Genomic DNA, 15651 nt, shown 5'->3' on the forward strand with positions numbered 1-15651 from the left:
AGAACTGCATTGCTTTTCAGAAGTCACAGCTCTTAAAGGTACCAAATCAGCAGCATAACTCTTGGCCAGAACCTCAGGACAGAACTGAGTGCCCCGCAACTCGGCACATCTACAGAAACTCCCACAGACACCACGCAGTGTTCCCCTGGTGCCTCCCTGCGCTTCAAAATAGAGACACAGCACTGTTAAAAAGGACACTAGGTGGCTATAGAGAAGAAAGAGGGAACCTGTAGAGTGCCCTTTGGTAGTCGGCAATTAGAGCACTTCCACATCTGATGAGTGAAGACGAAGAACCCAAGTGAACCTGACAGAAAGCCAAGAGAAAGATCAGCTAAGCTTCTAGGAAAACCCTACACAAGGGTCAACGTTTGCATTAAATACATAGTAACAGTTTGACTTTGTGATGTGAATTTTGGCAAGGCATCCAAAAGCCACCCAACTCACCCGAGGAATGAAACATTCCCTATTAGCTACCACAATGATTTCTTCAGGTGCATTTCTTTAAATTAATCCAAATTCTGCACAAGTACTAAGCAACTCAACTGACAGTTACTATTTAGTAAGGGGATAAACTGCCTCTGTTCTGTACTTACATCATTTCGTATAACCTCCCTAGAGTCCGCTAGTAAATCCATGAGCCTGGAAACACCTGCAAGAAACACATTTTTAAAAAAGCATTAAAAAGGTGCAGCTTTTTCATGCCAGAAGTCTTTAAAACACATGACTCGAGACTCCTCTAGCCCTCTGCCATGATATTTGCTGAGCTTCCAGCTTCAAGTTGATCAGCGATAACTCAACCACTTACCCATAGGGCTGACAAGAATTATCTGCTGCACTTGAGGTCCTTGCTGCTTTAGAAGAGATGTAAGTAGTTTCACTCCAGGCCAACGAACATGGAAATCAAATTCCTGCAAAGATGAAGAGGAGTACGTGAAGTAGTAAATTCCTCGGGATTGAGCTTTCTGTTCTAGACACCGGTTATGAACGGACAGCAAACAGACAATGAGTTTCACGTCCTGTCAATTTCTTTTTCCATCCATCCTATTACGGCATGCAGCCAGCAAGTCTAAACTATCCTGTTCCATGGTTCTATTTTATTAGCACCAACCTGAACTCCCAGCAGTTTTCCTTTACTCCCTCTCTTCTGGGGTAGCTTTCCGAGCTACTTCTTTCTAAAAACCAGTCAAGTCCGATCCTCCAGGGATCAGCCCATTGTTACCCAGACATCCAAGAGTCAAGAAAAGCAAGCCCTTTTGTATCTTCTTCATATTCCCAAAGACTAACAGCAGCTCCTCTTAAAATCGTGTCTTGTCAGCAAGAGAAAGCTCAACAACTACTAAGTCCACAGACAGACTTGACCAACCACAAGAAACCTTTGGGCTCCCCAGGTCAGCTCTAACTCCTTCCACAGCCGGGGACCGGACCCTCACATCAGCCGAGTTCCCTCGCAGAGCTTTCGGTACTGCTCATACTGCTGCTTTTAAAGCCTCACCTTCAAATAAACCGGTAGATTGCTAATTTGGACAAGCAGTCTTATTTTAACTTTGTTCCTACTTCCAAGTGAAAACGGAGCACGTGTCATCCTTGTCTCAGCACCTGACCTACCTCAGGCACTGGCCAAGGTCAAGATCTCCACTCTACTTGCTGCAGAGCGGCGCAACTGATCCATTTTCTAGCCCAACAGGGTAGAAGGTTTATAAAGCTTTTTCTAAAACTGAGCCTAGCACAGGACAAACCCTGAATGGCATGATATTGTTAGCAAAAAGCACACTGAACTAAGGCATCTGCAGAGAAAAAGAGCGGATAATTTACAAGACACATCGCAGGCTTGCAGCTCTGCACAATACTATATGCGTTTTTATCAAATGACACTTGCGTGTGCAATTCAGCAGTCACGCAGCTCCACCTATGGGTTTCACCTGTCTTTAGGAGAGATGTTTGCTGTATTCATCTTGCAGATCTCAGATTTGGATCAATAAAATTAACAGCACCCCGCTGCCGAGTAAGGCCCTAGATCCTGGATTTTCCTAAAATACATATTGCATTTATGCATCTCAGGAATATATCTACAAGTCAGCCTTCCACACTCACTAAATAGTTTTATAGGACTGTCAGCCGCAGGCAGCAGTTTCAGAAAGGTAATTTTACTAACTCACTAACCGTAGTCTACAAAACTGTGCTCCTGATTTGCATTTCCATTTACCGAGGCTGGAATCTGGCACTTGGGGATTAACCCTCAGATACACTGACATACGTTTAATACTGCTGAAAGCACGACAGAAGTTCCATACGGGAAGAGCAGAACATCATCTTTTTACCGAAGATGGACGATGAAGGAAATGGAAAAAATAAAAAATAAAAGAAGTGATTCACATTGCTCTTTTTCTCTCAGGCACAATCATATTCTTAGCTTGGAAACAGGATTTTTAACAGTTGAGAAAAAAGAGGCAGTCCTTGAGGATAAAGCCGTTGGAAAACGAGTTAAGCACATCATGCTGATGGAAAGCAGTCGCCCTTTCTGCTTGAACTGCATCTCAACAGACATTACTACCCCATTATCATTTAATGATTACCTGAAAAATCATCCTTGCGCGAGTGACAACAGTTGCTATTCGCGGAACAATAGCTTTTACTGTTTCTAATGGAGTATCCAAAACCCTTTCAATGTTAGGCTGCTTTAAAAGCTGCACTAACAGCCTTCATCCCGTCCTCGCCCACCTCCAAGCCCCCATTCCCTATGTCCAAGAACACCTCACACTTGACAGGGGCTTGCCTAGGACAACAAAACCTGCTTCATCCATTAAAATAACCTCCCTGTACCGCAGCAGGCATCTCTCGCTATGGCCAGTAAGAGACTGGTACTCACCTCCACCAGGGCCAGCAGGAGCGTGACATTTTCTTGCTGTTTAATGAAAATCTCTGTGAACTGACTGCCCAGATCATCAACTTGTTTTGGCAAGTTTTCTTCTGTAATGGTAAAGAAACTACGTATTACAACACGGGATTGGAAGAACTTCAGGTAGTTGTGATACTTATTTTTACTAAAATAGGGCCACAAAAATGTTCAGAGTCATTGCTATCATGTTAATGGAATTATTTTCAAAACAAACACGCAACCTTTGGACAAAATAGTAAACCTACATTACTCTAAACACAACCTTTATTGAGAAGTGTTTTGTTTTAAAAATAGGAGGGAACCAAGAATCTACCAAAACTCATTCCAGCATTAGAAGAAAAAAAAATCCTATTTCCATTGATCATATCCAACCGGATCGACAGTTCCCACCCCCACAGTTGCCAGTTCCAGGTCTGACAGAGCACGCGCTTGAGTGAGCGGAGAATTCAGAGAGAAGGAGAGAACCCCCCCAGCAGCGGAGGAGCAGAAACCCTCTAAGCGGCCACGTCCACATGCAGCTGAACCGGGCCACTAGAGAGGTTCCTCATCAGGAACACGGAAAAGCAAAGCACATCCATAGGGAGAGGCTTGAAGCGAGAGATAAGGAATATAAACCATCTAAGGCTAAATGGCTCAAATGCCTCATTCATTTCTTTTGGTTTAGCAACAGAAGAGATCTAAATATCAGGCAAGGAGGCTGAGCTTGAAACAGATGAGCATCAAAACCTCTCAGTCTTGGAACGTGAATTAATTTCACAAGGGAAATGAAAAGCCACTCTGTTATTTACTCTTCAGTTGTGTAGAACTGGGGTAGCACCCGAATTTCATCTTACACAATTACTTCATGCATCACTGTTGCACAAACAAAAAATAAGAAAAAACACGCAAACAACAGCTCTGCACCATGGCTGTTTCTCTGGGCTGAGTGACAGCTTAGAGAGCTGTTTCACAAAACAACCCTACGTAGGTACTCCTGCAGGGCATGGTTACGGAACTGCAGCTGAAAAACTGAGGAAGAGTAACTCCAATTCAAAGGGAGTTGTTTTTATTGTAACTTCATTGTGGACAGGAAGAGAGGACATTTCGTTCAGCCCTCAGCTGCTCCGCAGTCGTCAAACACAGTCCTCTCAAGAGGGGCAGGAATTCAGTTTCACGTGACACCAGCCGCCACCCCATATGAAACGAGCCTCTCATTGAGTTTAAAGAACAGGTTGGTTCTTGGCTTGGTTGCTGCTTTCCTGCCTTCTCCCTGAAACCCCCGAGCCCCCCTGCCCAGGCTCTGCTCTGTGCCCCACGCGTCACCGCGGAGCCGCAGCAAAGGCGCCGCTGCTCGTCTTCGAAATGGGGTTGCCCTACAAATCACGCAGGCCTACATTCAGCGCTGCGACACCGTCCCACGCGAGCTGATGAAAACACGGGCACGGGAACATATGGCACAGAAAACAGCTGGTAAAGCCTCTGAATTTATCCAAAGGTCTGATTTGGTTGAGCAAAGGCAAAACCAGGATTTTTGCTCCTGCCCAAACTGCGGGATTCACAGCCTTATCCAGGAGTCACTAACAAGCCATTAACAACTGAGCAGCTATAAAATGGGTCAAAGACCACACATAATCTTCAAACTCCGGATCTTGTCAGGGGTATGGCAGAACAGAGGAACAAAAGACTCTACCATAAAAATTTGGTGCCAAGAAAACAATTTTAATTCCACCGACCCAATTCAAACTGTTGGCGATGGTGATTCACTGCAAGGTATCAGTTTATAAGATCTACTTTTTAAGGATTTCCAATCCAGGAAAGAGGTTTTTTGTTTGGCCTTTCAGCCGTCAGCGAGTAGCTGACCGTTTCTCTCATGTAGGATGGCTACATTTCTCCCTCGAAGCAGGTTTATCGGTAGGTAGCTTACAAGCGTGGAGAGAGAAGCAGCACCAGTCTGCTCTAAGTTTTTAGCTGCAGAAATTATGAAACACTAACAAAAGATGACAAAAGGGAGGACAGACAGTGTGCAAAAATAACTCTAGCCCAGGCATGCGGCATCTAACAGTGTATGAGTCCGACAGTGAGCTCGCTGAAGACGAGGGGCTTGCTGAGTCTGGCTCACTCCTGGTTTAGGTGAACAAACAAAAACCGCAGGCAAGGCAACTCCCCAGAAGTCGAGTTGCTCACTCGCTGCTGTAGAATAAGAGGCAACTCCGCCGAGAATCCTACACGCATTGCACGCACTAGAGCTTCCCGCAAACCAAGCAAAGCCCATACACCTAAACTTTTTTTCTTTTAAATAGGTGCTTAAGCCAAAATACTTCATTTTGAATTTTCCATGAGCTGCGACTGAACATCTTGTCCTTTACCCAAGCTCAGCTACAAATAGCAAATGTTTGAACTACAGATTCCTCCTAATCCCAGCTCCCATCCTCGCTCAAGTTCCGGGTGCTAAGGCAAAACCTGAGCAGTATACGCAGCTTACACAGTAATACACGTAACTTATTCCAAAAGCTTGACTCTAGTTCAGGATGTATAAGATTCTTCTATAAAAGGGACATATTAAAGTTATCTTTTCTTTTTCCTCAACTCTTCCTTGTCCTATCAGTATTTCTTCTACTAAATTTAAAAAAGAGACCAAGAGGAGACAGACAGAAAGTAACAGGCAAAGTGAAACTACATCTTCTACTGATGGGGATACACCACAGATCTTGCAACCAGACTTCTACCCGTAATCACCCTTTAAATCTACCCTTTCACAGGGCTCAAGTAAAGAGAATGACTTCCATCTATTAAGATTAGCTCTTAGTGACTGACTCACAAGCAGCACTGCAAAGTAGAACGTAATCTTAAAATAAACACGACATGCATTTTGATAAATTTAAAAAAGGAGAACACACAAAGCGTTAGTGGTAACTTACAGCAGAACTGCACACTGTATTTGAACATGCATCGCTTAAAAGAGACACTGTGAAGGATGCTCACGTGCAGCACTTGCGTGTGTGTCGGACTTCAGGGCTTCTTGCAAACAGAAACTGTTCACAAACCTTTGCCCGTCAAAGTCCTGCCAGTGCCGAAGCTGCGCACTTTCATGACATCCTAAACAAGAATTGATCATCATTGCCGTCTCTGGAGATCTGCTGGCAATTCAGCATGCCCAAATCACATAAATCATAAAATTGGCAAGACGCTCCGCTCCAAAGAAAACATGTAGAGCAGAATGCAAAAAGCTTTCGCTAAGCTCCAATGCAAGTCTTTACAGTGTCCTTTTTAAACGGCGGCAAGCGTTATGGGTGAGAGTGGCAACTAGGCCTAAAACAAAGTGCCATATTTGTATAAGTAAAGGTTCTTTTACCTTCAGAATCATCTGTCAGTGCAGAGAAAAGAAAAAGAAACAAGAGAAAGGTTTACAAGTTGAATAGCTTCCCCAACAGCACAACCAGTAGCAGCATAAGCTGAGATTTTCAAAGCAGCCGTCCTAGCTTTCTACGGTAGCAATTACTCCTTCCAGTAGTTCTTGTGGAAGTGGCCAAGCAAAGCAACCCCGTAACTCTTACAACACTGGTGATCGCACAAGCGTCACTCCAGTTTGTCAGCTCTTTGCTTTTCCTCAGAGACTGCTAATAACATACTTGTCAAGTCCATAATCGAGGCCACCACCAGGAACACGGATCCACCAGCAGTATAAAACTCTGGTCTTGTTCAAAACCTCTTTCATCAAGATCAGGCAACTGGATGAACGAGGAAAAGGGCGGCAAATAAGCCAAGCCACAGTTTGAGAGGTGCTTAAGGATAACATGTCACAGAAGGCTTTCAGCTTGCAAGTCTCTCGCAGCTACCCAAGATGAGATACTCCATTGCAGAAGGCACCGTGACAGGACATAGTGCACAGCCTTACTGCCTGCAGCGTCTCTTTTAAGGCCTTACAGCCCTACGGCCAACTGCAGGCAGAAGTTGCGCCCATTCACAGGAGCATTCCCACTCCACTGCATGTAGTGGAAACTGAAAAACGAGGTACAAGTGCTGTCAGGGACTAGACTATTCAGGTCCACAGCAAATGCAGGATGTTATGAACCCACATATATTCACTCATCTCAAAGTTATCCTTCTGCTCACACTGTGCTCATTTTTGCCCAAGACCTCTGATTATTATTTTTTTTGGACAAGTAGTATGATGGATTTTCATGTTGATTCACCCAAAAGCAGAATGGATATCCTACAAGACTTTTTTCCTCTGGCAGAGTCACCTACCTGGCAGTTGCCTGCACGACTGTAACTGGCACCTGCTCTCCACTCTCCCCACTGATGGTGATGGAGGCAAGCATCTGACAGACATCGTTCTGATGAGGCCTCCTCCCAAGCTAGCACTTGCCCAGCCCTCAGCCAGATCCCATCCCCTTTCTCAAGTCTGTCCTTGATGCTAAAAACTGGGACACTTGGACTGTCCTGACTTCCGCACCATTCACCCTTCAAGAGCCCGAAATGCTTGTATTTTAAATGCTTTAAATTAATAAGCAAGTCATTCAGTATTACTTTAATGCAAGTTGCATACAACAAGTTTTTTTTAGCATTGTCGTCACAGCTACACAATAAGAAAGCACGTCTCAGCATTAGTAAATCACAGGGTGTTACAGTTTATCATTTGAACAAAACCACAAGGAAAGCACCCCCCCATTAACACAGCTAGTACTGCCAAGCGCTTACCTTGCTCCTCCTCTTCTAGGTCATTCGATATTACATTGTAGAGAGTGTCCAAGGCATAGCCAATTATTTCAGAATCTGAACTGCAAACAAAAGAACCACTTTTCTTTAATAACTTATTTCCAACTACTCTTACAACATCGTTTTTCTGCACATGCAGCTCCCTTTGCAGCATTAGAGTGAGAGAGGGACTGACATTGACAGGCGTTTTGTAATACCATATAACCATCAACCGCCCAGTCCCTGAATGGAGTCAGACTCCTTTGCCCAGTTCCACTCCCTCAGGTGACCCCATCCAGAAGATCTGGTGACACAAGATGACCGCAGGAAGCTTCACTCTAAGTGTGTCTTCCATTTCCTGAGTCACTCCTCCTAACCTGCTCCTCGAGTATACCGGGAGAAATCTCCGGGAGGAACTGGGACTCTTTCCCAGAAGGTCACCCAAGGAAGCTGCAGAGAAGCTTCTGCACCATCCCAGGGAGGACCCCCCCCACTAACCCATCAGCAAGAACCAGGGGCCAAACCTTGCACTCCACATGAACGCAATGGCAACAGCTGCAGATTGTCCCAAGCGGGCCAGCCCTCGTGTCACCTACTCGGACTACACCCAGTTATTACGGGTTTTTCCACTCCAAGCATCCCCAGGAAGCCGCTGGGCAGCCAACCTAAGCATTAGGTCACCTGCTTACACCAAGACTATTCCTTAATAAACCCTGCTTGAAGAGAAACCTGATTCTTCTGCTTTGCAAAGCCTGAACAACCCATAAACCCTACGCTACAATAAAGATCCCGTCCAAGAGTTTTGGGGGGAAGCGTAACCATTTTTGCTGCTTGCTTTGTTGCTCATAGATCAGGAAAGTGTGAAAGCACAGCTGGTCAAAAAAAACAAAAGGAAAAGGAAACCTAACATCCCAAAGGAAGGCACCTCAGACTGCAAAGGGCACACCTCGGCTATTTTCGTGGCTTGCCCAGCATCACAAGAGCGTGCTGGCAAAACAAGACCCCTCATTCAAAATCCTCGGTATTTGCTTTCACCGAGCTCTAATGCATACAAAGTAAGGATCCACACCGAGGATAAATTTGCATTTTAAGAAGCTACTAGGCCGGTCCAGAGCAGAGGCGTAAAAAATAACCCGTCTAACCAGCAATCTTAAAAGCCAAGCCTTAATTGAGGCCAGCTATCTCTGCTAGACCACTCATTAAAGATGACAGACCTACAGAAGTTGCTGCAACCAAGAAAACTAGAGAAGCCTGAAGGTGAGCCACCAGCTTTGAGAAGACAGAATGGAGCGATCTGTACCTACATTTCCTGTATCACTACAGCAAGGGCTTTAGCGAGCTGTCAAAGCGACGCCTCGCCTCCCTTCCTTCGACTCTCACACTAATTCAAAAGGTAGAAATAATCAGGCGTCAGTGTAGTTTGTTCTTTCACGTCGGGTTTTGAATTGAATCCTGGTCCTGCTGATGTCCTCCCAGGACACCTCAGTGTGTCGCTCAACTCGTACCATACTCATACCTGCTTTTAAGCTGGGCTGTGATGGAAACAAAATGGAGGAGGGGGAGGAAATTATCTCTTCCTCTGCCAAACTGTTAGTCAAAGCAAGTAAAGAAAGTTTTTGGTCCATGTAAACGGTCTTGTCCAGCAGGTGTGCTGAGATTCCCAGCCTGCTTACGTTTTCCTTTTATTGTAAATTTAGTTCTTCAACACAACACTCCAAAGCCTATGGTTTCCTTTTCATGTAACTGAAACAATTCCACATCTGAAAAACACGTAGAAATTATTTCCTGGAGACTTTAAAAAAAAAAAAAAACAACAACAACAAGCTGCAGCCTTGCTTTTCCTTTCCCTGTTCCAGGTCATCACAGCAGCTACAGAAGAATAGGCAAATTTTAGGTAGATGTGGTAAAAGCAGGCCTTGTTTCTCTTATCAGAAGAGGAACACATCACAAAATGAGGACAGCGGCGTCCTGTCTTTACCACTCACTGCCTTGCTACCATCTGCTGTTCACCACACACAACATTTTATTGATTATTCTCTTCAGTCTGAAGCTGTGCAGCTTTTGCTCTGTAGTAAAAAAAGTCAGCCAAGAAGTAGACTTCCAGTCCCTCCGGCATCCATAAAAGATGCGGCCTTCATGCAGTGCAACAGTCCAGGGTAAGCCGCCTCGGGCGTCCTCCCTCTGCTGGTTGTGCTTTTCTGCAGCACTCGACCAAGATGTCAGCGCAGCGCCACAGAGAAGCACCTTAGGGAACCCAAGGCGCCCGTGTGTTGTCCTGCCCAGGCAGGGTGCCTCAGAAATGCCTTTACCTATTCTTCTACCATTAGGGCGTTTCACTGTCAGAATGGAGACAGGCATCATCCACCCTGTCAGGAAAAGGAGAACGTTTCTATCGCGTCATCAATCATAGCCTGCCTAGAAAGGAGGGCATTTTGTTACCCCTGAAAACTCAAGTCATGGAAAAGCTATCAAAGGGATAACAACATTTATATTATCTCTTACAGAAGCGTTAACGAGAAGCATATTACAAGTCGAAAATTTGGAACTAACAGCACATAAATAACTGAGGTCTGTGCCTTAAGAAAAAAAAGAATTCTTTCTCTTTGGTACATATTAGGTTTCAAACTATGAGAACTGTCACGCTGACATTTAAAAACCTTGTTATGTAAGCCCAACCAAAGCAGTTAACAATCGAGTTGACTTCTCACTCTGGTGCCCGCTCCCACACCAACAGTTAAGTGATACTGGCCTGTTCTGTGCTCCATGCCAAATTACTTTTCAAAATAATCCCTGGTGGGATGTGGCAACATGTAGACAGCAAGTCAGGAAAAGTCCGCTTGCAGATCACAGTTCCTACTTCATATTACAAAATAAACACATGGCACAAGAGTCTGGAACATTTAAGGGCTGACTCGGGGGTGTTACCGGGCTCCAGGATGGCTGATGCCCGTAGCTGAAGAACTAGTGCAAGAAGTCTGTTTTCTACAGAACGAGTTTTAAGTACTCAGGCAGGAGACAGAGCTTAAGGCAATCTACAAGTAAACCATATAACAAGTGTGTTCGTCTCTGAGACAGAAGACGTGTATTTCAGTTCCAGATACAGGCTGTAAATAGTCCGAAGCAGCAGTGCAAGATCTGAGGACAGAAATGAGAAGAGGACACAAGAAGCGCTCACCATTTCAGTGCAGCCATGCAAATCAGGCCTCCTCCCTACTGAAGCTAGGAGATGAAGCTATAAATGCCTCGTACTAACAGCCTCAGAATTAAGAAAACACCAGCATGCCTTAAAAAGCAAAGAGCTAAAGTGTGATTCTCTACAAGGGAAGTAAATGATTAGCAGAGCAACAAGGCTGCAAACGGAAACAAGGAAAGAACTACTACTAGAGAGCTAACACCCTAATTTGTGCTTCACTTCAAATTCCAAGGGAAGGAACAATCGATTCACCAAAATCAGGGCACGCACCAGAGATGAGAGACAGCTGCTTTTTCACTCAAGGGCTACACGAATAATAACATAATTCTCAGAAAAGATAAGAGCTGTGCTATGGCTGAGAAGGTCTTAAAATCAAATGATTTTCGACTAGATCCTGATTTCACAATGAGCTTCTTTGCATTAGGAAATAATCATCTCTTACCAGCAAACTTGTTGCAGTTTTTCATAGAGCTATTACAGATTCCAGCAAGGCAGGTGCCGCGGAGGATCACACACTTGTGCATCTTGAACTATCCCATTAATTTTTGGTAAATACCTAATAGGAAAGGGTGCCCGCAGTTGTCCTGTTCTCACATTACAGTCTCCGTACACAGGCCCTGTGAGTCCAGACCCTGCCTGCTGCTGGCCGCTCCCCCAGAACTCTTTCCACCCAAACATCCAGCCCTGCAAAAAAGGCTGGGAGCAGAGTAAGCCCCACCTGGTACAGCCCAATCAAGCCTTTCTTCAACCAAACTGGGAACGACAAGGGGAACCTCGTGGATTCCATTCACATTCTGATGCACACGAAGCACAGCACCTACAGGCACAGGTCCCAGAGAGCAGACAGGCGTGTAACATCTCCCATCAGTAACTTACCCATCCGCAGCTCCGCAGCCAAAAAGCTGCACCTGAAGAGCACCACCACCCGTCCTCGGGCCAACCTAATAATCACTGAAAAGTCATTTCCCTAAAACTAAGCTACACAGGAAAACAAAACAGCATACTGTTTTCCTGGTCCTTTCATATTTCTGATCAAATCAGACCTTCTGTAGTCTTAAACTTCACAGCAACACAGTCAAAATACAGGCCCAGCGCATGTGAGTCACTCACATGAACACTGTCACATGCGAGAAGACAACTCGAGTCAATCATTGACTTCTGTTTTCTCTGAAGGTGCATTGCTGCTTCTTAAACATAACCTCAAACAGCTGCAACGCACAAAAAAAAAAAGAGGAGGACAAGACGAGACAACGAGCATATTTACTTCCACAGAAAGCTTCAGGGCACCTCAGGTGGGCACAGGAAAGGTCTGGAGATCTCACCCCACCTGGGCATACACACTGAAACGGCCACGACAGCCCTGTCCTCTGTCAGGCCACCGGCCTCGCTGGTCAATATGCCCATCACACCGGGCTGTGGGGACAGCTAAGCCTGCGACTCATTTATCAGCCAGTTACTCTGATGAGCTGGCTGTGTTTTGTATTCCTACCACTGGAAGAGCCCCCAAAGCCTCCCCTCTACCATCACTCACACCGCCCATAACACACACCTGAACTCGTCAGACACCAGGGATACAACCAGACCTCTCAGATGAACCCCAGCATAACAGAGGTGGGCCAGCTGACATGCTTGTCCACCGTAAAACACGCTATAGGAAACTTGCCTATCAGCATTTTGTGGAAAACAGCATTTTTTCAGATGAAAACCCAAAACCCAGAAAGATCTATTTACTGCTTTGTGAACTGCAGCCCGAGCCACACAACACATGTGCACAGAGCCCCACCACGCACAAATTCCAAAGGGACAACGGGAGCCCAAAAAGCACAGAAAAGCTCTCGAGTTCCTGCCCCAAGGGTTCGGGTTGGCATCTCAAAGGAAAGGAGATCAGTAAAGCCCCACCTCCCTTCGCAAAGTTCAAATCTGGCCTCAAGAGCAGATAAGTGGATGAAAGCAGGCTCCCTGACCTCATTTTTTTGAAGGGCTTCCCCTTCGCATCAGTGACAGTTACTCCTACAGCCTTCCCTTTTACCGTTTGCACCATTTGAGTTACACGCAGGCCAAACATTCACTTTTAACTACCCAGCCAAGGGAACAGAAGTAACACGGGCTCATCTAGACACCAGCCCCTGGCAGAACCGGCCAGGTGAGAAGGCCACCAGCAGCCTTCGGCTTCTTGTCCTTCTCGTCCTATATAGACAAGCGGAGCAGGACGCCTCCTTCTAGACACTGAACTGCTGCTTTCCTCTTTCTCCTTTGCCTTGACCTTAGAAGGCATGCTCCTGCCTCCCACGTACCCATGTGTAAGTACTCCATATATGCCCTCATGACTGTTTTATATATATTTACCAGCTTTATGTTCAAATCCAGACTGAAAGGCCGTCACACCACGCTTGCCTACTTAAGCACCGAGACCGTGCAGTGTTTGAAGCTTAAATTAGAGCACTGCAAACAGGTTACAAGTTCCAACACGTGGGTACTGTCAGCTACAGCAAGGGGATCCACTGCAGAAAGAGATGGGTAGCAAAGGTATCTTAAATGCTGGATTGCATAAATATTACATTCCAGTCTACATCAAGAATTTAGATTTCACAGCAGCCACGGAGTCCAGCTGAACCCTTCAAAATAAATGCCTGCATTACTCCCCATCACAGAGTTATCCTAACGATTCCCATGATGGCACACACCTGAGGAAACACGCATTTACTGACTTCATTCATTTCCTCTGAATTCTGTCTGTTTCACCTTTTGCCCAGTAACAGGTTGATGCGGGTTATTTCAAATACTATACATACTCAACTTTGTCATTTTGGATTTACCTTTCCACAGTAGTGAAAACTGACCAGGAGAAGCGTTAAGATGCACTTTGGTACCATCTTTACTCTACAACTGCTCTTTTCTGCCCCTCATCCAAGTTGCTGGCATTCTGTTCTTTTCACCTCTGACTGAAGTCTGTCCTCACAAAAGGCCACCGTGCCAGAAGAGTTGTGAGGAACCCAGCTCCCCTCCTGCCTTCGCTGGCACATAGAACCACGTCTGGGTTTGTCTGTTCCTGGAGCAGAGCAGGGTCGGGTTCTGGGCTGGAGGTGGCTGCCGGGAGACAGCAACGTGCTTACCGGTCTGTCTGAAGGACGTGGATGAGATGTTCCATAGCCTGTATGCCCACCTCCAATCGGTACTTCTATTGGGGGAAAAATTAAACAGTTCACGGTCTAGCCCGAAGTCCGAACAAAGCTTTTAAAGAAGTACATCAAGGAAGTATTAAAAAAACATGCGTCTCTTCTGGGAGTTCGACACTTGCCTTGGATAAGGATTTAAGGGCACGCACGGCATCCCTCCGGTCATCCAGTAAAGTGGAAGAAGCCACTCTGTCACAGAGCTTCTGGATCTGGAAACACAGCGGACATCGCGGCCGGCTGCCGGGAGGAGGGACTCGCTCCCGGCGCTCCCCCGAGCACGGCGCGGCCTCGGCGCCGGCGGGGAGCGCTGCGAGAGCCCCGTTTCTCCCGGCCGTGCCCCCGCACTGCACCGGCCCCCGCCGCTCCCGGGCCTGCCCCCGCCCCGGCCCAAGGACGCTCCCCGCCGCTGCGCGGCCGCCGGGACGAGCTGTCACCGCCCGGGCCGGGGGCGGCGGCCGGCACCCGAGAACAGCGCTCCCCGCCCCGGCCCGCGGCCTCCCCCGCCGCTAGGCCCCGCTCACCGTCTCGGCGCCGGAGGGCTGCGGCCCGGCGCTAGGGCCGCCCATGACGCCCCGCAAGAAGTTCATGGCGGCTGGGCTCGGCTCGGCGCGGCCGGCGCAGCTCGCCCCGCGCCCCCGGCCCCGCCGCTCCCGGAGCCGCCGCCGCCCCCGACACGGAAGCGGCCGCCGCGCCTGCGCCGCCACGTGGCGCCGACGTGGCCGGCGGGGGGCGGGACCGGGGGCGCGGGTCGGCGGGCGGAGGCTTCTCTGTTCGCGGATAACGCGCCCCATCGGCGTAACCGGCCGCGAAACCCGGCCCGGCCGCCCGCGTCGCCGGGGAGCAGCCGCGCGGCAAACGCCGAGGGCTGGAAGCCGAAATCGTGCGTTCTTACAGCGGAAAAGGTACACGCGGCACCGGCTCCTAACGAGGAGCGAATTGCCGTGTTACGTTTTTGGAACACGCTCATCCCCAGGAGAAGCGGAACCCGAGCCGCATGCCGGCGACGGCTCAGCCTCAGAGAAGAGCACGAAGTAGTTTAATTCCCTTCAGACGCTGAATTTCCCCTCCTTGGAAGCTCCTGCAGCTCTTTGTGCCTCTGCTGAGGAAGGGCAGAATCTTCGGGCACTTGCACATCAGCTCCCGGCCTGGGCTGGCCCCCTCAGCTGTTACTGCTGATCGAATTACAGCAAATTTTATTTCAGCAATAGCAAAATAACTATTTAGACAGAAAGGAACTTACTGTCTTAAATGGGACTTAAACAAGTTCATTTCATTATAGGGAGAAAATCCCTCTCCCATCACAATTTAATTCGAGAGCTTTATGGATTTTGTTTTCCCCGTCAACTAAAGAATGAAATCAACATTTTAAATTAAAATCTGCAATGGAAACTAAACATTTACTCTTTTCATATTCCAAAACTATTTGCTTCCTCCCCCACCCGAAGACAGACACCAAAACCCAACACATTCGTCTAAGAAGATATCACACCAGTCATTACAAAATAGACATTTGTCAAGCGGTTTTCTTCGTTTTTAACTGCACTTATTGTAACATCAAAAATGAAGCCCCGAGTACCTCCAGTCTGTGAGGAGCTACATAGGCTGTTGCAGGCAGCAAACCCCTCAGCCTCATACAAAGACGCAGGGCAATACATGTCACGTCTGCAACACTTCACACCCACCTGCAACTTATCTCTCCCCTGCCCCAC

The 15651-nt window shown here is 47.1% G+C and overlaps 1 protein-coding gene across 9 annotated transcripts in view; it reads right to left on the reverse strand.

Moving 5' to 3' along the window:
• Positions 1-14641, reverse strand: part of USO1 (USO1 vesicle transport factor) — a 32256-nt gene extending 17615 nt beyond the window's left edge. For 4 of the 9 annotated variants that reach the window (XM_074587973.1, XM_074587969.1, XM_074587972.1 and 1 more), the window contains exons 1-8: positions 14464-14641; positions 14065-14151; positions 13880-13944; positions 7577-7656; positions 6228-6239; positions 2867-2967; positions 806-908; positions 594-649 (exon numbers count right to left, since the gene is read on the reverse strand). In XM_074587973.1, coding sequence (XP_074444074.1) covers positions 594-649; positions 806-908; positions 2867-2967; positions 6228-6239; positions 7577-7656; positions 13880-13944; positions 14065-14151; positions 14464-14529 — 570 coding nt within the window. In that variant the 5' untranslated portion in view covers positions 14530-14641. Of the gene's footprint in view, positions 1-593; positions 650-805; positions 909-2866; positions 2968-6227; positions 6240-6504; positions 6533-7576; positions 7657-13879; positions 13945-14064; positions 14152-14463 lie in introns of those variants that run through there. The other 5 variants (XM_074587976.1, XM_074587971.1, XM_074587975.1 and 2 more) reach the window with 2 other exon arrangements.
• Positions 14642-15651: the final 1010 nt, after the last annotated feature.

Source organism: Larus michahellis, chromosome 5 (assembly GCF_964199755.1).
Source record: "Larus michahellis chromosome 5, bLarMic1.1, whole genome shotgun sequence".
Lineage (NCBI taxonomy): Eukaryota > Metazoa > Chordata > Aves > Charadriiformes > Laridae > Larus > Larus michahellis.